Below are 20,813 nucleotides of genomic sequence, written 5' to 3'. Positions count from 1 at the left end.
GTGGGGATGCTGCACACTGGGGTTGGGGTGCATAACAAGTGAGACCATTGCAGCACAGACTCTTTCAGTTTCTGAAAAGGAGAATTGGTGCCTGTGGGCCTCAGCAGGAGTGAAGGTTGGAGCTGCCTGACAGAAGTGGGGCCCTCCTGAGGAGATCCAGTCATCCATTTCTAAATCTGTTTCCTGTGAAAGCTATAAAAATGACTTTTATTGAAAACTGTGGGGACTTCCCGGGTGGTCCAGTGGTTAAGACTCTGGGTTTCCATTACAGGGAACACGGGTTCCATCCCTGGTCCGGGAGCTGAGGTCCTGCATGCTGTATGGCGTGCCACACCCCTGCCCCCTCCCAATAAAGAAAGCTGTGATCTGGTTTGGACAGTCCGCGTTGGGTGCTTCTCTGGAGGCTCGTGACCTGATTCCCGTCCTGCTTGTGGTAGTTGTTCGGGGTCACAGTCGGGCTCTGTGCCTGCTCCCCATCCTGGGCAGACTCCAGTTTCCCTCTGGCACTGCTCTTCCTGGAGGAGCTTTTATTTCCTGTGGTGCAGGGCTGCTTTCGTATGTCTGAGAAGTACCTCGTCTCCATTGCTGAAGGATGTTTTCACCACGTAACCAGTTGTAGGCTCACAGTTCTGCTTGTGGTCTTACTGCACTTAGGCCACAAAGACTTGCTGGCAGAAGGGGCCTGGAACCAAAAATAGGCAAGCAGTGAAAGCCCAGAAGAGTGACGATCCAGCTTCTTTAAAATGATTTGATTCTTCTAGCATTCTTTTTGTATCAGTGTGTGCAATGACTAGATGCTAAACAGTGTCTAGTCATTGTTCTGTTTGTTTTTATTGTTCCAACAAGGCTGTATTTTTAAATAACTTTATTGAGATGCAGTTTGCACATCACACAGTTCACTGATTTGAAGTGCCCAGCTCAGGGGCTCTTAGGATATTTGCAGGGTTGCGTAGCCATCACCACCATCTAATTTTAGAACAGTTTCGTCCCCAAAAAAGAAGCCCTGCATCGTTTAGCAATTACACCCCAGTCCTCCCAACTCCTGACAACCACTGATTTGCTTTCTCTGGTTTCCTTGATGGAATCCTACAGTGTGTGGTCTTTTGTGACTTGACTTTTCACCACTTACAGTGTCTCATGGTTCATCCATGCCTGCAGTCTGCAGTGCTTCATTCTTTTCATTGCTGAATAGCATTCGGTGCCAAGGACACACCCTACTACCTATGGGACATGTCAGACACCCAGGAGAGCGCCCAGAGCTGAGGGGCTCCAGGGCCTCATCCTGGTGGTGACTTGAAGGTTAGACACTACATGATTGTGACAAAGACTTCACCTCCTCAGGGATTAGAAACGGGGCTGAGACTGTCTGAAGCTGGATCTTTCCTGCTGTGGGCGTCTGTGGCAGTGGGTAATGTGCAAAGGAAAAATGCGAGGGCCTGAGGGTCTTGTCCCTGCCCCTGGTCTCCCCCTCAGCTCTTTGGAATGAAGGTCTGCCTTTTACTTTTGAATCTGAGCTTCTGCATGGTCTGAGGGTAGTGGGGGCAGGGACTGTCATTGTGCCAGGAAGGCCGGGTCACTATGGTAGCAAGTAACCTGTCTTTGCTCTGTAGCAGCCTGTCAGGAAATGCTCGCTGAGCAGGGAGGCCTCGATGCTGTATCTGCTCCTTTCGGCTGGTGGCAGTGAAGAGACAATGAGGCTGGCCTGTGATAGCTCGCTCAGGCGTCCCCTCAGATTTGTGGGACAGTAAGGAGCTCTGGGAAAGGGTTCTCCATATCATTCTTGAAAGGAAACATTTCCAAAGAGTCTTGATTAAAAATTCTGTTGTCTCTTCTCTCCTGTGGTGTTCAGTAACAATTTCTGGCTTGATAACACAGATTTTGCCCTTACACAAATTCTGTGTGCATCAGGTACTCTGAATAAATACTCTTAAACCATTATTAAACATTCACACATCAAAATCACACCATGCTGGGAACCACTGTGAAAGTTTGATCTTCTCCCCAAAAGTTCCTGTCTTACAAGATATGTTTGTATGGCATGTTTCGGAATGCAGAATGGCTCACTTATAGACCCTAAGACCTGGTGGTCCTGCTAGTTGTGGTCCTGAGCCTTTTGGGGACAGCTTTCCGGTCTGGGGGATGGGGTCTGTGTCTTCATGGAAAGCTGTTCCCTGTTAGCTGCAAAGACCTGTGAAGCCCGGCACGCTCAGTGTGTGTGCACACATTGCTCCAAGGTCATCAGGCTGCCATCTCTTTTTTTTCCCCAGAATTTTAAAAATTAAATACTGAGTAGATATAAAAGATTATTTATAAAACATGTTTAAGAAATTTAAAAAAGCAGAAATACTAATTCCCAGAATTAAGAACCAGAACGTTCCTGTGGCCTCTGAAGTTGCTGGGTCTTCCTGTCTGCGTCCAGAAGGAGTGCAGTATGACTTCCTTGCTTTTATTCTAGTTTTACCTCCTATGTATGTTTTCCTAAACCAGGTACTGTGAGTTTTACATGTTGCTGCACACAGTAGACCCAAAACTGTGCTCTTGTGTCCTCCAAGCTAGGCCACGTTCCCTTACCCTGGAGCAGCCTGAGACCTACCTGTGTGTGGCCATTGTGTTGCCTTGGCACGAGTCCACTGTGAGCAGAATGCCATGTGAGGCACCGTGCTCCACATCCTCGGGCCCGAGTCCTGCTCACCATTCAGACATCCATGGGGAGTTTTCTTGAGCTGTCATTGTGCCATCCTGATTATAAGTGAGGCCAGGCTCCTTTTTTTTTCATCTGTTTGCTCCGTCCTGTCTCCTGTGCTGTGCTGGTTGTATCTGTCTCCTGTTCCTCCCCGGGTGGTTCAGTCTTCTCCCTGCCTCTGACCATGTCAGGAGTGTGACACCTCTGCCTCTTCTCTCCCGTGGTGTCGTTGAAGCAGAAAGCTTGCATTTCCATGTGGTCAGCTTTCTACGGTTTGGCATTTTGAATCATAAAGAAAATCTGTTATCTTGTCTTCTCTAAGGTTGGTGGTTTTAAGTCCACCTAGGATTGCTTCACGGAGAAGGCAATGGCACCCCACTCCAGTACTCTTGCCTGGAAAATCCCATGGACGGAGGAGCCTGGTAGGCTGCAGTCCATGGGGTCGCTAAGAGTCGGACATGACTGAGCGACTTCACTTTCACTTTTCACTTTCCTGCATTGGAGAAGGAAATGGCAACCCACTCCAGTGTTCTTGCCTGGAGAATCCCAGGGACGGGGGAGCCTGGTGGGCTGCCGTCTATGGGGTCACACAGAGTTGGACACGACTGAAGTGACTTCGCAGCAGCAGCAGCAGGATTGCTTCAAATGTGTGTTCCAAGGTAGGGGCCCAGTTTTCCTCTTAATTTATTGTAGCCATATTCTGTCTGAACACCATTTATTGGGAAAACTGTCTTTCTCTGTTGATCTGTGGTGCTTCTCCATTAGCAGTCATCTCTGTGATCGTGGCCTCACCTCTGTCCTCCCTTCTGTCCCCTGGCCGGTGTTGCTCAGCCAGCACCAGTACCGCGCTGTTCAAGTCACTGTAACTTCACTCTTCCCCAATCCGTTGCAGCCCTGCCCTGCTTATCTCCCCAAGCCCGGACTGTTTCTAACTCTCCCCTGCCTCCTGTAGACTTTAGGACCAGCCTGCAGGTTTCACCCAGATGTGATTCTCTCTCTCTCTCCCCCTCTCTCTCTCTCTCTCTCTCTCTCTCACACACACACACACACACACACAGGTTTCACCCAGATGTGATTCTCTCTCTCTCTCTCCCTCTCTCTCTCTCTCTCACCCAGATGGGATTCTCTCTCTCTCCCTCTCTCTCTCTCTCTCTCACACACACACACACACACACACACACACACACACAGCCGAGCAATACCCTTGCCGTCTCTCAGAAAGTCAGGATTTTTTCACTGAAGGTTTTGTCCGTTGTTTGTTGGGTTGTCCTAGGTGCCCTATAGTTTCTGCATACTGCAGTAAGCACCGCTTGGCAGTTCAGCTCTCTGTTACTTGTTCCTCTCATTTGTACATGTGTTCTGGATTCTCTGCATTATGCAGGAGTGATGATTGTTCCCTTCGTTTTGGCTCCTCGTGCTGGCTAGGGCTTTTGGAAGAGTTGAATAACCAGTGCTTTTGTCTGGTTTTTAATTGTAAAAGATGTGTTTTCAGGATTTCATCATTAACTGTGAGTTTGCTGTGGGGCTTTTTTGTGTGCTGTTTCTTTGTACCCTTTATCATGTTGGAAATTTGCTGTTTATTTCCATGTCTTGTTGTAAGTTTCCTCCCCTTAAGAAGAGAGCTCCCTTTTGTCCCGGAACATATTATTTCCTTAATCATGCCGCTGTTTTCTTAGATTGCTTACGTGCCCGTTAGTGAGAGCAGGCTAGAAGGGCTTCTCAGAATTGTTTATAGCCCTGTAGGAGTTGACACAATCATTTCTCATACATTTCAGGAAAATATCAGTTTGAGCAAAGAGACCTATGAAAGCAAACATTTAAGTAATCCTTTTAGTCCTCCTGTGGGCTTTGGGGTTGATTTAAAATATACCTTGTAAACAGGACACATAGCCGTGTTTGTCTAAGGCTGTTCATCATGGTGTTATCTGTGGTAACAAAAACTTAAAGCAATCTAAAAGTCTAGTAACGGGAACATTAAATTATAAATACATCTATATGGTGGGATATTCTGTGATCACTAAAAATGTGTGTTTGAAAATTATGTGAAGATATGCGATAAAACTCATGAAGTAAAATTTAAAATGTATCTGTATGGGACTTCTCTGGTGGTCAGCAGCTAAGACTCTGCTCTCAATGCAGGGGGCCTGAGTTCGGTCCCTGGTCAGGGAACTAGATCCCACAAGCCACAACTAAGACCTGGCGCAGCTCAGTAAATAAATACATTTTAAAAATAAAATGTGTCCGTATGTATAGTAAAACTCCCAGTTCCTGTAGATGTTGGTTCATGTATGTACACACATTTGTATGTGGGTTCACACAGAGGACAGGGCTGGAAAGCTTGAGGGTCCACCTTTGTCTGCAGCTCTGATCTGTTTGTCCTGGGAAGCTCTGTGGAGCCAGTGAAAGAATGGCCGGGGAGCACCTTCTGTCAAAGTGGGGAGAGGTGCCCGTGTTTTGAAGTTGGATGCAGTGGGACAGGAAGGAAGGAGAGAGGTGCCAACCAAAAGTGCCTCTTCAGGGTTATCTGCCAAGACACCTCAGATTAAAGCCCAGGAAGTAGAGGAGAGAAGGTGGACTGTTCAGTGGACAAGAAGGGTCTTAGAGACCCCAGGGAATGCTGCTCTTAGGTGGCTGCCCAGGCAGGGGGGTGGCAAGGTGGATTCTCCCGGCATGAGGGGGTTGTGGCCTCAGTGATGAGGATCTGGAAGAGCTGACAGGTGGCTGCGGTGGGGAGGAGAGAGCACACAGGCAGCTGGGGTGTGGTGGCTGTGGAGGGGACCGGTGCTCTCTGGGGGCCTGTGGAGTCCTCTCTGTCCCACCCATCATTTACCCACCTGTCCTCAGCCCAACATGGGTTTGTCCTAGCATCTGGCACTGACTAGCTGTGCTTTGTGACTCATCCGGAGCTCACTCCGTGTGTGTTCTAAGTTACCTGGGACATTCCAAGCAAACCAACAGCATTGTTTTGTCACAGGTTAACCTATATTTCAGGGGTTTCACATGGTCTCCCAAAGTTCCCCCGAGAAGGCTACAGCAGGCTGTGCTGCAGACCAGCCCTGTGCTCGTCCGCTCACCCACCTGGGCCCTGCTCTCGGGACCCTGTGCTCTGCACTCACTCTGTCCCAAGTCTCTTGTGTGCATTGCTGTTTTCTCTGTGAATTGCCTCTCTGTTCCCTGAGGTATTTGTAAGGCGATTCATCATTTTTGTGTTCATTTATGAGGGGTCTTTATACGTAAACCCTTTGTCATATATATCATTTCTTTAACTTTACATACAAAGGAAGTTCTAACATTTTCTGATTCAGAGATACCTTAATCTTTTTAAATTGTAATTCCTGCTTTGGTTATCATACTTAGAAAGTAATTCTTTACTTTATTTAAAGCTATCTATTTACTTATATTTTCTTTTAGTGCTTTTTGATTTAATTTTGCATTGAGATTTATAATGTTTATCCATTATTTATCTATTTATTGTAGTTTCATAATACAGTTTTATATTTGTTAGGGCAAGACTCTGCACTATTCAACTTTTTTAAGCAAATGTTTTATTTTTTGCCTATTTATTTTTAAAACTTTCTTTTATTTTTGGCTGTGCCACTTGGCTTGCAGGATCTTAGTTCCCCAACTAGGGATTGAACCTGAATCCTGGCAGTGAAAGCACCAAGTGCTAACAACTGGACTACCAGGGAATTCTAGACGAATGTTTTCATCACAGGAGATTGTGTTTGCCTCCAGCATTATTCAGGAAAATGTATCAAGGAACCAAGAAATTGCCAGCGAGAGAAGAAACTGAGCAACAATATCCCAGTCTAGGAAGAGGGATTCTGTGGCTTCTGAGACCTGTGAGCTTGGCTTTCATTCTTTCCATTGAGCTGGAGATGACAAGTCTGTGGTCAGATCCCCACGAGGGTGGAAGTAGGCTCGACATGCACACCCTTGGTGGCAGGGCTGCGGAGGAGCAGAGCCCGAGTCCTGGTACTGAGATCTGGAGTCTGAAGTGGACACAGCTGCTGTGCCACCTGCCCTCTGCCCCTCCTGGCTGTTAGATCTCTGGCAGAGCAGCTTGTCCTCATACCCCTTTGTGCCCTCCGTGTGCTCTGGGGCCCGCTGGGTGCATCCACACACTGTCGAGCCTGGACCAGGCTCTGCTGGTCTTTTGCTGCTAACAAGTGCTCTTTAGGTGCTTATCAACTGGACTGCTTCCTAAATGGTGATTCTTTAAGAGACTTTGTCCTGAGAATGTTGTTTTTTCTTGCTTTATCCTGTGAAGTCTCAGATCAAGGTGCTAGTTTCACTTACTGTCTTCTTGCCAGTTCTTTAAGGAGAAAAGCAATACATTAAGGATTTCATTCACCTTTTCCAAAGCAAGCTGGTGCCACCCAGTCAGTGGACTTTGCTGTTGTCCTGGCACAAAGCCTGCTTGCCTCTGAGCTAACACAGACAGAGATCCCTGGATTTCTCATTGACGTTTTGTAGACATGACCAATGGGAGGTAGCGAGGCGTCAGGGACCTCGATTTCTGACTCTCCCAGTGTCTTGCTCCAGGTGGAGATAAAACTGCTGACACTTTGGTGGCTGCCAAACTTAGAATTAAGATGTCTTCCTCCTAGTGTATTCTGCCTGACATTTGCTAACGCCCATAAAAAGTAATTGCCTTTTAAAATGGTGTGTGGGGCTAGGGCTTGGCTGGCAAAAACATTTGCGTGAAAGCATGGGGGAGAGATAGAAGGTACCTGCTTTTCCTCCAGGGAAGAGAGGGGGATGCAGCACCTTTATTTTCTTGGGGAGCAGAAGGGTACAGTGGGGTAGTTAAATTTGAAAGAGAATCGCATGACACACAAAAAAAGAGAGGGGGGCATTTAGCAAGAAACATCCCTAGAGGGGAAGATTAAAGCGAACAGGTGCTGTGAAAATGTCTCTGCATATTAGAGCTTAATTAGATTTGAAGATGAATTCCAGACGGGCTAATTATGTGTGAGTTGTTGCAGGTTGTTTCTTGTAGGGGCAAGCATGTATTTTTGGAAATGGTGATGTAGTTTGATTGGGTTTGATTCCCGCCTCCTACCATGTTTCCTCTATTGAAAAACTACCACTTTTGGGGCCCAGGACCCATTCAGCAAGCCTCATGTCTTGGGCTGCCAGTGTCAAAGCTGGTAGAGCCACAGGAAGGCAAGCCTACTCCATATGCTGCAGCAGTGAGCATGTGGAAAGACCAAGGACTCTTGCCCAGGTGGAAGGGACAGGATTCCAGCTTCCGAGGAGGGCAGACAGAATGGGCATTGTTTCCAGGAACCTGTCCTCTGCTGGTGCTCTTACTCCCTGTGTGGCTGGTTAGATGTGTTTGCTTAGATGTATCTGAACCATTTTCTGGAAGGGCAGAGGGGCACATGCTTGCCAGCAGCTCTCTGGGTTGTGAACCGAGAAAAGGTAGAGAAGGTGTGGGTAATCTGAGATGTGCTATGGACCAAAGAGTTTAATATCTGGAAGAAAAAAAAAAGGAGCAGGGCTGCATGGAGCCTCTAGACTTCTGGTTAGGATAACAGACTCGGTTTAATGTAGGACAGCCTGTGAACATTGTCTCAGAAGACGGCATGGGCCTCTGACTTCCCCAAAAGGTGTGATGTGCTGGGGTGGCCCTGCGTCACCTGCATGCCCCAGGGAGGTCTGCTTGGCATCCATTAGGGTCTGAGAGCTTTAATAAACATAAACTTTTATGTAAGGTCCCATAATTGGAAATTATGGATGTCTAATTTATATATGACTCAATGAATGATTTATATAATGTTAAGTGATGAGTTAGATAGAAAATATGACCCTCTCTTGCAGAATCTTTAATGAAAAGCGTTGGTTCTTATGAATTTATTTCAAGAGCTCTGTTTGAACTCAGCATGTTTGACATAAATCAGATCTAATTGTCATTTTATGATTAATGAACATATGCTGGCCATTTTTCCCCATAATTAAACTTTATGTTCTGTGCATCTGACAAAGCAAAACAAGTTTAGACTTTGACAGATTGGTGGTGGGGTTTTCATGTTTGCGTAGTAGTATGTGTACTCGTGTGTGTGTGTGTGTGTGTGTTTATTTTGTTAATGTGTAAGGATTAAGTTTCCATGAAGTTGGGTTTTCCAAAGGTGTGAGGGAGGTTGTTAAGAGTTAGGATTCAGGTGAGAGACTGGGAGAGCTTATAGAGAAGGCGGGGTGCACAGATGCAGCCTGAGGGGGATTGTTTCCAGGAACCTGTCCTCAAGGGAGCTGGGGTCTGTCTCCCACAGCTTCAGCACCAGGCTGGGGGGCAGAGACACCTGTGGCCAAGAGCAAGTCTACTTTCTTGAGTTGTGGCCCCCATGAAATGGCGGAAGGTGGAGTCATTGCAAAAATGTGCACATTTTCCTCTCTGCTTTTCATACACTTCAACAGGAATTGTAGTAATTTAAGGAGTGAGACAAGCTTGTGGACGGAAAACCCATCACAGGTCAGCATTCACACCCTGGACCTTTGTCTCCTGTTTCAGGACATAGACAAGTTTGGCAACGAGATCACCCAGCTGGCCCGCCCCCTGCCTGTGGAGTATCTGATCATAGATGTAAGTGTGTGTCATCTCCCCGCGGAGGTTAGGACGGCTGGGGGAGGCCTTGAGAGGGCGCCGCTTGAACACCTGCCCCTCTGCCTGCGCAGAATAGTCACGTTTGAGTCACTGAGCTCCTGGCATCCCTGAAAAGCTAGAAACCTTAAGGGCTTTTTGTTTTTTATTTCCTTAAAAACAACTTAAGGGGTTAACTTCTCCCAATCTACAGTGCAGCAAAGGACCACCGACTAGGCCAAGCAGCCGCAGAGGTCAGTGAGCCTCTCCCTGGCTCTGTGCGCAGGTTCTGCCCTGGCCACAGCGGCCGCCACAGCCAGGCCCATGGTGGGCTGCTGCAAGTCGATCCGTAGGGAACACAGCCGTGACTCTGCCCTTGAGTAAAGGGACAGCATGGTCTCTGGGAGGGCACTGTAAGAGCCAGGAAGGCACCTGGTACTGGCACACCATCCCCAAGCCTTGGCTCCTTTCTGGAGGTGTGCTCCGCTCACGGAGATGTGGTCACGGGCAGAGGGCAGCACGTGCTGCAGGACCAGAGCCTGATGCATTTGCTGCAGTCTGCGCTCTGTCCTGTACAGGGTACGGGAGGTGGCTCATTTCCTAACTGCTGCCTGCCAGGATGAATTCAGGCCGCATTTGGACTAGGACAGGCATGTGATTCAGGCTGTAAAGTATCATTGCATTTGGAGCAGCGGGTCCCTGTGAGCTGAGCCCGCCAACGCTCCATTCCCACTGACAGCTCCCGAGAACATATTTATTACCTAGGCCATAAAGGCATCTGCTTTTTAGACTACCTAGGGTGTAATTAAGATGAAAACAGATTGATGGAGTATACACTTAGGGGGGGTCTGCGTGATTTAAAGCCAGCTTCCTGAGGTCTTCTTTCCCAGTGGCCTCCCCACCCGTTTCCTTTCACGAAGGAGCTAAGCTCTTGCCTTAGTGCTGCTGCAGTACCGTTTGGTTGATGGGGAAGCCTTCCACTCTGTGATACTCACGTGCTCTCTTCCTGTGGAAGGAGGTTGGAGCAGGTGCCCAGACAGGCGTGCTCACTCCTCACCCAGCCCCAAACCCCCACCTGATCAGCACATTTAACGACTTTAAATAAACCTCGTGGCCAGGCAGCCATTCAGGCCTTCTGTGGAGGTGTTTCGCATGTAGGGGGTTGTCTGCCAGGCAGGCTGGGTGGGGAGAGGGCTTGAGCACAAAATAAAGTGCTTGACACCCTGCATCCTCTCCCCTGGGTTTCTGGGATATTCAGACTGACATGTGAACTTGGCTCTGAAGTTCTCCAAGGGGCAGTTACAGGTCTAACAAATAGTTCCCTTGATTCCACATTTACTTACTAGTGGGTCTTCTGTTGTTGCCGGTCCACTCCTGTATCTGCCTTCCAAAGGGAGGGGTGTGAGCCCGCCACAGGCCTTGTCTCTGCAGTGAGGTGGCCCCTTTGCCATCTCTAGAATCATGATGGCAGCTGAGACTGAGCCCCACGTATGCTGCCCATTCTGCAGGCTCCACATGACTGGGCACACTTGATCCTCACAGAGCCTTAGGAGGCATGGGCTCTCCGATCTTTGTATCTCTCAGATGAACCAAGCGAGGCCTCACAGTAGGACTTGGCGCTGTGCTGAGTTCACACCCTGTGCCCCGAGGCCACGTGGTCTCATCCATAAAAGGCCAGCAGGGCTCGAGTGAAGGAGCTGCTGACGGCTCAGCTTACTGTCACAGCGCTGGCACGGGCACAGCGGGTCCTGGGCCAGCCAGCCTGGCACAGCTCACTGCCTTCACTGATGCAGAAAACAGGCCAGAGCCACATTTTAATTCTTTAGAAATAGTCCCGAAGGAACCAGAATAGCTGTGCTAAATCTGGACGAGGTGTAATCTGCTGCTAGTGTCATATTGCAGGGGAAGAGCTGCGTCAACCAAAAGATGGCTGATGGTGGTGCACACTTGGGTGCGTTTGTGGGGAGGGGCACCTGCCAGGAGGAATGAGAAACTGGATTTGTATTGATTTTTGCACATTTGCCATTGTCCCTGTAGCTTCTATTGATTTTGAATTTTAAATGCCCTCTGTCATTTCTGAACCACGTCTGAGGCCCTGCAGGGTTTCGGCCCTGATTTGGACGCGAGCTCCTGGCTCCAGCCATCTTCAGGGGAGAGCCATGCCCTGTATCTCCCCAGCCTGGCCTCTCCTCCTGCCTGGTCATGCCCTGGCTCCATGGAGTGGTGCCTGGGAATTGGAAGGGGCCTCAGCCAGCTCGCTGGAGGGCACCATGGCTTTCAAAACCATCAGGAACTGGTTCTGCACTTGCCCTCCAGACATGGTGGTGGGAACAGCGTTGGCTCCTGAGATGGCGCTCATGCCTCTGCTCTCTCCCGTGGCCCACCCTCTAGCTCCCCCTTGGCAGCGGGAGAGCAGCTGAGAGGCCGTCCCAGTGGAGATGGAGTTAGGAAACTGCCCACGGGTACCACAGTCTTACCAGCTATGAAAAATGAGTCTTTATTTGCCTCTGAGAGTCACAGTTTCAGAATTTTCATTTAGGGGCGGGCCTAAGAGTTAAGCATCCCATTCAGGGTAGAACAGTTAGGACTTTGCTCCTGTGAGCAGCTCGGGGCTCCAAGGATTGGTGTACTCAGGGCCCACATCCCTCTTTACGACACAATTAATTTATCATGGGTTTGTGTTTTTGTTCATTAGATCACAACAACTTTCCCCAAGGATCCAGTTTATACTTTTTCTATTTCACAAAATCCATTTCCTATTGAAAACCGGGATGTATTGGGTGAGACACAGGTAAGCTCTTTGTCTTTAGAAACATAATTTAAAGTCGCTGCTGCTTGTTTATCTAGTGTCACTATTGTTTTTCTAGAAAGTATCAAGGTTTCTGACTCTCATTCGTTCTTGTGACAAAGCCTGGTTAGGCTTTTTTCTAAGATACTGCTGATCACATGAGCCCTCTCCAGGGCAGCGGCAGTGGATGAGCATAGAGGCAAATCCCTCTAAGTCCTCAGGCCTGCGGATTTGCCGGAAGGACCATTCTCAGGGGGCCTGTTTTATTGGTCACTTCAGGTCCTCTTCCAGCAAGGTTATTGATTGTTGGTAAGCGCCGTCTTTTGTGGCGGTGTCTTGCTTTGCTATGTGCTCTGCCCTCTACCGCATCACCTTGCCACGTTTCTCTGGCACCATCCAAACCATGGGGCCTCATGTGGCCTGGCCACCTCGGCTCTCACCTGCACATCAGGCCAGTCAGAGCTACCCTGACTGCCGTGTCCTCACGTCAGTGGCCTGTGAACACACATCCCAAGTTGATCACAGGCGCTGCAGAAAGGGGCCTGGTTAGAGAATGTCTGCATTGAGAGTTTCTTCTGAAGCAGTGACTCGTGTCCAGGGCCTCTCTGATACTTTGGTTTCCTCACCGCCCACCTGGCCAGGTGCTGGTGGAGGAGCAGAGCCACTGACCGGGGTAGCACCCTTGAATGTCCTGCTTCAGTCCTGTTGAAAGTGTTAGTGTCATATAATCCCCCATCCCTCTGCCTCAATTCCTGTTCCTCACTACTCTGCTGCCGTGGTCAGCAATGCACCCGGACAGACAGGGCTTCTTGCAGCCCCACGTGACCTTCCCACTCCCACTCTTCCCCAGAGGTGAGTTTGAATGTGTCTCACAGCTGGGTCAGTTTCACAGACATGTTGCTTACACTCTTCCGTAAGTCAAATGTACTGAGTGTTTTCCTGGAAGTTTTCCTCTGCAGCTGCGTTCCTCAATCCCTGGCTCCCAGTAAATGGTTCTAGAAGGAGAGTGGGTGGGCCATCCCTCAGCTCTAAATGTGGTCAGTCTCGTTTTTGTAGGACAGTGGCTCTCCTCCGACTCTGACCTGGGACCAACGGGTGCTTGTGTCTGTCTCCCCCTCCTCCCCCCCCCTTACCTGGACCTCTAGGATTTCCACAGCCTGGCCACCTACCTGTCCCAGAACACCTCATCTGTGTTCCTGGACACTATATCGGATTTCCACCTCCTGCTGTTCCTGGTCACCAACGACGTCATGCCTCTGCAGGTACGAGCCAGGTGGGCTTTCTGTCCTCAGACTGGAGCACTCTGGGCAGCACCGGAGCAGCTAAGGCCCCCTTAACCTGTCCTGTGGGCAGCAGCTTTGCACAAGGACCTTGACAGGTGACTTTCTCAGTTTTAGAGTTTGCACTAGAACAGCTTATTCAAAAGTGTCTGCCCTCCATGACGGAGGACAAATCATACGGGGCGCAGAGGCCGCTTAGCTGTGTCCTTCTAAGGGAAGCATTAGAAATCAACAATTAAAAAATTCCTGTTGGAACAGTTTGAGAATCCCAGCCTCTGCTTCTTCCTGATCTCCCCTTCTCCCGAATCAGCTCTGGTTTATCACCTTGGCCCAGAAGGTTGGCCAGCATCCAGGCCCTGGGCGCACAGCTGCACAGTTGGCGTTTTTAAGACATGCTTTGTGGGGAGATGAGAGCGAAGTGTTACAGATGGCAGCTGCTTTCTGAGCAGCACAGGAGTAGCGGGTCCAGTCAGGAAGCCTCTTGCATGGGTTGTGTTGTGGCTGTCTTTTTACTTTGGCCCTTTTTCTGCCTGAGACCCAAGGAAACGCATTTCTACAAGGAGACAGAGTAGAAGGGCAAGGCCCCTTCCTCCCACTGCTTTTCTGTAGCTGTTGTTGTGCCCTGCTGGGTTGATCTTGTGTTTGTTTTTGTCCAAACTGCTCACTTGTGATACTTGACATTGGGCGTCCTGAGGCTTCACACTAGCTTTGCCTTCCCTGTTTAGCCCAGAGAGTTGCAGCTCCAGTCCCAGGCCCAGCTGCTGCCCCTCCGGTCGGGAGGGTGGTGAAAGCTTAGGGCCTTCTCGCTGGAAACCGTGTGCTGTTGTTGCAGTCATCTGTTAGGGAGCACTTTCTGAAGGTACTGCCTGAGAGCCCCTGGAAGGCTTTGTAGGTTTTTAATTATAAAAGCTATTTAGTTCCCTGCACTTTTACCCTGGCGTTCTAGGTTGCAAAGCGCACTGAGATATACACGTGATGAAGACAGAGGACTGAGGGAGGCGAGAGGGACGAGGGTGGGCCTCATGGCCATGGGGCTCCTGCCCGTCTGCCCGGGCCCTCAGGAGAAGGCCTGTGAGCTGTGACTACCTAGCGGGTGGAGCAGTCAGCCCAGGAGAGAGCGCAGCACAGTGGTCACCTTGGGGCTCTCTGGGAAGAATTTACATTTTACCTCAATTTAGCACTTGTCTTTATAGACTAAGTGTGTGTTGTTTTGCGTTTCATGTGACAGCCTGGGAGATATTCGCAATTCTCCCTTAAGTGTGTCTTGATATTGGGGAGGAAAAACTTGTGAGCAAGTCTGTCTACTGTCAGTGAAGCGAGTTGGACTCTTCCATTCTGGTTTCTTGCAGGACAGCATCAGCTTGTTGCTGGAGGCCGTGAGGACCAGAAACGAGGAGCTTGCCCAGACCTGGAAGAAGTCTGAGCAATGGGCCACCATCGAGCAGCTCTGCAGTAAGTGTCCTCCCCTCCTGCAACCCCCGTGACCAGGGCTCAGACTCCTGCCCTTCAGGCCCCAGTGCTTCTTCCTGGGCCCTGGAAACCTGACCCCAGATGTAGCCTGATGGCATCGTGGGCAGTGGAACAAGCACAGACAGACCTTTGCTGGGGCCCACAGATGTTTTTAATCACTGTAGCATATGTGTAAAGGCCACACATCTTGGATACACAGTTCTATGGATTTTTGTACATGATTCTAGGAGTAGTTTGAAAGTCATTGTTTTAGGTGAACAGGAATTTCATACTCATCTAAGTGCTGAGTGCAGACAGCTTTTGGGCTCCTCAGGCTTTTGTTTTCCCCTTTCCCCATCAATCCTCAGTATTCTTGGTGGAGAAGGAGGAAAAGAGAATAGAACTAGGGGATCTTGTGTTTTCAGAGTGAGAGCCTCCATCCATCAGCCTCCATCCAGCTGCCCCCATACTCCCAGTGCCCTCGCCAAGAGCTCAAGAGGATGGTGACCCTGGTGGCCCTTTTCCCTGTAGCTTTGAGAAGAACTGCAATGCCCCCTGAAAACACACCTGAAAGTACATATGAAAAAGTGTTTAAACATTTTCTCAATCTGGAGGGCAGCTACTCGAGCCAGAATTAGTCAGGAAACCCTCAGTGGAGCCCAGGCCACAGGGAGCCCCGTGGGATTCTTACTTTCTCTACACTGAGTACCTGGAAGTTCAGGAGTTGAGGAGCCTTGGTATTCACGTGTTGCTCTTCTGTTTAAGTTTTCTTTTTATATGATTCTGACAGCCAAACGGTAAAAGAGCTGGACATGCCATCTACTTCTTGTCCTCACGTTCTGAAACAGAGGACCCAATGTTGTCACCAAATTCCTACAGCCAAGCCCATGGCCTCATGTCCTTGTGTGGACAGTGTGAGGTGCTGGCCAGGGTCTCAGCTCCTGGTCCAGCTCTCCCACGTACTGGGCTCTCCCAGCTCCTGTTGTTATTCTTCAGATGCCTCACACAGAAACATTGACTGCAGCAGCTTTAGTGGTTTGGAGCCCTCTCTCTAAAAAGAGAGCTCCAGAAAGAGCACATGGGGAAGCTGGGAAAGGAGGGTGGCTTGACCAAAAGGTTTTACTAGATAAGCACTGGCCCAGTGGGAGAAAAGAAAACCAGATGAGGAAAGGATTCCGTCTGAGCATGTGGTATGCCTTGCCATCCTCACTAGAAACTAATGAAACGCTAGTGACCCCATAGGAGCTGGGTCCCACTGGCTCCACGCCTCATACTTCCAGTGGGAAGAAACCCAGACCTATGTCAAGCATCAGTCTCACAGTAGCAGGATGGTATGGTCTGGACCCACTGCCTGGAGCCTCTATTGGGAAAGCGCCTGTCACTTTGCTAAAACATGCTGTGTGGTTGTCAAATGCTGTCAACAGATACACTACTCACAGAACTCTGCTCACTACACAGGGGTTGGTAACGTAAATTAGCAATGGAGTACCCTTTGCAGATGCAGAGTCACAGAACGTGAGCGATCTCATGACACAGTCTACTGATGCCATGTAAGAGCTCTCTGCTGAAAGCTAACACTTTGCCAGAAGAGCTAAATAGATCGTAAAGAAATACCATTGTTCTGGACTGGAAGGCAAGATATTTCTAAGATGTCAGTTTTCCCAAAATTAATTGGTATAATCTCAATCATCATTCCCCTTAGACATATTTATTTTGCAAGGGAAGGGAGGGGAAAAAAGTTTTAAATTTTATCTGGGGGTGTAGAGGGGCTAGAAAACAATCATGAAAAAAGAAGAATGGAGACTCCTAGGTGGTCCAGTGGTTACTGCTACTGCTAAGTCGCTTCAGTCGTGTCCGACTCTGTGCAACCCCATGGACAGGAGCCCAACAGGCTCCCCCATCCCTGGATTCTCCAGGCAAGAACACTGGAGTGGGTTGCCATTTCCTTCTCCAGTACATGAAAGTGAAAAGTGAAAGTGAAGTTGCTCAGTCGTGTCCAACTCTTAGCGACCCCATGGTCTACAGCCCACCAGGCTCCTCCGTCCATGGGATTTCCAGGCAAGAGTACTGGAGTGGGGTGCCATTGGACTCTGCATTTCCAGCGCAGAGGGTCCAAGTTCGATCCCTGGTCACAGAACTAGAACCCACATGCTGCAGCTAAGAGTTAGCATGCCACAACTAAAGATCCTTTATGCTGCAGTGAAAACCGAAGGTCCTGCGTGCCACAGCTAAGACCTGGTGCAGCCAAAGAAATAAATATTTAAAAAAAAAGAAGCTGGAGGATGTGAACTGTCTGTTTTCAATAGTAAGGCTGCCATGGTTAAAACAGGGTACTGTTGGCATGAGAATAAATAGGCTGATGGGCCAGATGGAGAGTTGAGAATTGGGTGATAACAAGGCACCTGATTGAGATATACCCTTTTTAGGAAAACACGTCGAAGCAAATGGGTATCTGTGTGGGTAAAATGAACTTGGACTTCTGCAGTACACCCCATATATAAAAATCAACACAGGACTTCCCCTGGTGGTACAGTGGCTAAGAATCTGCCTACCAGTGCCGGGGACACAGGAAGATTCTACATGCTGTGGAGCAACAGCCAGTGTGCCACAAATATTGAAGCCCATGAGCTCTAGATCTGGCGAGCTGCAGCTACTGAGCCTGTGTGCTGCAACAGGAGAAGCTAAAAGATTTTTTTTTTTTTTAATCAAAGAAATCAAAAAATCAATACAGGCTGGGACATTAGGTCTGTCACAGGCTGATAGACCTAGTGGTAAGATCTACAACTATAAAGATATATGTTTAAAAAAAAAAAGTTGAATATGTTCAGGACCTTGAAGGTAGGACAGAGAAAAACACTGACTAAAAGATTGGTCAGGTGGACTTCATCAGAATGAAACACTTGGGCTCATGAAGAAATGTTGTCTAAAACTTGAAAAGGCAAGGCACAGACTAGGAGAAGATACGCCATAGAAGATGTTCCACAAAAAGCTTTAGTAAGGTCACCATCAGTCATCAGAAGAGTGGAAATTAAATAAGCTACCATTACATGCTGTGAGATGAGATGCAGACACTGGCTGCATGGCGTGCTCACACACTCCCAGAGCAGCTGGAGATCTCCCACACCCTGGTAAGGATGACCCAGCCAGCCCACTGCTACCCAAGAGACAGACAAACACAGATTCGCACTAAGATTTGTGTTAAGAATATTCGTGGCAGCTTTGTTCACAATAGCTTAAAACTGGCAGTGACCCAAGTGTGCATCAGGAGGGAGACAGATGACCAGAGATGCTCTTCATACCACGTACTGCTGCTCAGCAGTGAAAAGGAAGGAGCCACTGACACAGCAGCTGGGCAGGGGCAGTGGGCAGGTGCGTGAGTGGCCACAGCTGGCAGCCTTCTGCTCAGCAGACAGCAGCTTTCCTTAGCGGGGCTCTGTGTGAGAGAGAGAGCAGAGGACCCAAGGTGGGGCTCTCAAGCCGCGTTTGTCCACGCCCATGGCAGTTGCTTTTCAAGTCCCCTCCTGTCCTGATAAGCAGCAACTCTCAGGGTGGGGGGGACAGCTTCCTGTGCAGAATGGATGAATACTGCTGCTCTTCCTACCCCACAGGCACGGTTGGTGTGCAGCTTCCAGGCCTCCAAGAGTACGGAGCCGTCGGTGGCTCCACACATGCCGCCTCGTCCGCCATGTGGGCCTGTCAGCACTGCACCTTCATGAACCAGCCGGGCACCGGCCACTGCGAGATGTGCAGCCTCCCCAGGACCTAGGGCTCCCGGGCCCTGCTGGCAGGACTGGACCCACCCCAGCCCTCTCGGAAGCCGAGATTGTTGTGACCGTGCCCCACCTCAGCAGCCCTGAAGGCAAGGCAGGGGCGGCTGTCCTGGGGTCCCTGACCCAGGAAGCTTCTCAGCACCAGGCTTCCTTGAAGAGAGGGAGTCAGGCTGGTGCTCTGCGGGCTAAAACCAGTATCCTGGTGGAGGCACGGTGTGGCCTTACCTGGCCGCCCACAGCAGCCCCCACTGTGGTAGAAGGACTAGGTGCCTCTGAATCATCACCTGGAATCGGGGTGGGAGGGCTCGCTGCCACCATCCAGCTTTCTTTTTTCCTTCCTTGGATGCTTTTTGTTCCTGCTCCTGTTCCTGTTTTTGGTTGGGAGCTTTTGGTGACCTCTGTACCCTGTTGCTCTGGGGCAGACCCTGCCTGTGAGGGCCACCTCTTCCCCTTCTGGTAGCCATCATGCAGTGGAAATGCGTGGCCACGGGCTCATGGCCTCCTGTCCGCCTGGTCTGCAGGTGAATCTGCTGCCCGCCCTTTCCTGCTCCCACCCAGCTTCCATGGGGGGGTTTTAAAGTCTGCTTTGGTTGTAATAACAGTTAATCAGTAATTCCTGCCCAGAAGACTTTTATTTATTTTTTTTTTTAAGATAAAAACTGCATAAAAGGGGAGTGAGAGAGACTAGTTTCCACCTTCGTCCCTCCTTTAATGAGTCCCTGGAGGTGTGTGCAGCCTGGGTGAGTGGACGGGGGACCCACAGTCAGGTCTCCTCACATGTGAACCTCAGTGCCTGAGACTTTGCTGCCAGGCCACATGGCTGGCACAGCTGCAGACCCAGGACCAAGCAGGAGCATGGCAGTGTCCCCCACTGAGCAGGCAGCCCCTCGGGCAGCCAACACTTGACCAGGCCTGCATCGGGTGAGCTGGGTGGCCCCAGGCAGGGCCGGAACCTCTGGTCCCTTTTGTCCCCACCATTCCTTCTTGTCCTGCCTAGACCCTGGCCTCTGACAAGGCCACGTTACAAGCCAGGTCAGGGAGTAGGAACCCGGTTGTAGAGGGCTGTGGAGCTGCTGCTGGGTCGTCGGAAAGTGGGTACTGTGCTGAGGTGTGGGTCCAGGCCATCCCAGGACAAAGGTTGTGGTCAGACCTTGCACGTGCTCTAGGGTCCCGCGTTTCTTCTACAGCTGGGTTCCAGTCTCGCCCTTCCCCAGGAGCTGTGGACATCCTGATGCCTCTTTGCCTTAAAAAAAAACCTGTATCTCTGAGCTGCACTGCACTCATCCCCGGGAGAGGTGGACCCAGACAGGCTGCTTGAGGACTTCGTGTCTCTGTCCTAGGGCAGGACGCAAATCTATGTGACCCTCCCTCGCTCTTGGCCTGTGAACAGAGCACACCTGGGTGTTGTGTTTACTTGTGGCAGGGGTGTGCCTGGCACCTCCGGGTTGACCTGGCATAGGACACTCAAGTGGCCAGTGGGTTGGGCCTATTCTAGGGGCACGAGGCACAGAGCCCCGTTTCCCCAGCTCATCTGTGGCCGCCTGCCAGAAAGCTGGGCGTGTGTTCTGGCCCAGGTCGCCTGCTCCTTTGATCAGATGTAAGTCTGCAGGGGGAGCAGGAGTGCGCTAACCTCAGACCTCGCGGCCCCCACCATTCCTCCTCCACTTGTTCTGGTCTTTACCTTCTCTTCGACCAATATCCTGCTCACCCTGAAGTTCTGGCATCTGCATAGTTCATTTCCGTCTGTCTTTTAGCTAAAGAAAAAGTGTTGTGATTTCTCTGCTTCTGGTTTTGAGTCACTCTTTGTTCAGTAATGCACTTTATTGTCCAAAGACAGTCAGGGGTCAGCATAAGGAGCGGGGGCACCCTGCCAGCAGACTCAGGCCCAGGCAGCTTAGCCATCTCCTTTTACACAAGGGAGGGGGCCCCCAGCCCCACCTTCATCCTACCTGCCCTCATGTGGACACACCCTTTCATGCCACCAGGCACCATAACTCAGCGAAGGGTGACTAGGTGCCCAGCCTCCATTGACCAGTCTGCTCCCTGTGCTCCCACTTGGGTCCTGCAGGTATGTGTCGGTTGGGTTTGCAGTAGCGTTGCCTGGACTCCAGCCCTGCAAGTGAACCAATAAAAGCACCTGAAGCGACTGTCAGCGCCCCGTTTGTCCTTCCTGGGCCCTGAGGCCTCTCCCTGCTCTGATTCTTGACCTGCCTACCTTGTCGGGTGACTTGATGACTTCCTCTCCACACGTCACTGTCCT

General features: G+C 50.0%; 1 protein-coding gene across 1 annotated transcript in view; it reads left to right on the top strand.

Annotated features, from left to right (window-relative positions):
* Positions 1-20,700, top strand: part of NPLOC4 (NPL4 homolog, ubiquitin recognition factor) — a 49,821-nt gene extending 29,121 nt beyond the window's left edge. The window contains exons 13-17 of the mRNA XM_055575360.1: positions 9,198-9,269; positions 11,962-12,057; positions 13,200-13,316; positions 14,684-14,786; positions 18,392-20,700. Coding sequence (XP_055431335.1) covers positions 9,198-9,269; positions 11,962-12,057; positions 13,200-13,316; positions 14,684-14,786; positions 18,392-18,549 — 546 coding nt within the window. The 3' untranslated portion in view covers positions 18,550-20,700. The remainder of the gene's footprint in view (positions 1-9,197; positions 9,270-11,961; positions 12,058-13,199; positions 13,317-14,683; positions 14,787-18,391) is intronic.
* The last annotated feature ends 113 nt before the right edge of the window (positions 20,701-20,813 follow it).

Source organism: Bubalus kerabau, chromosome 4 (genome assembly GCF_029407905.1).
Source record: "Bubalus kerabau isolate K-KA32 ecotype Philippines breed swamp buffalo chromosome 4, PCC_UOA_SB_1v2, whole genome shotgun sequence".
NCBI classification, from domain to species: Eukaryota; Metazoa; Chordata; class Mammalia; order Artiodactyla; family Bovidae; genus Bubalus; species Bubalus kerabau.
The sequence above is the reverse complement of the archived record's forward strand: the minus strand, read 5'-3'. Positions and strand labels throughout refer to the sequence as shown.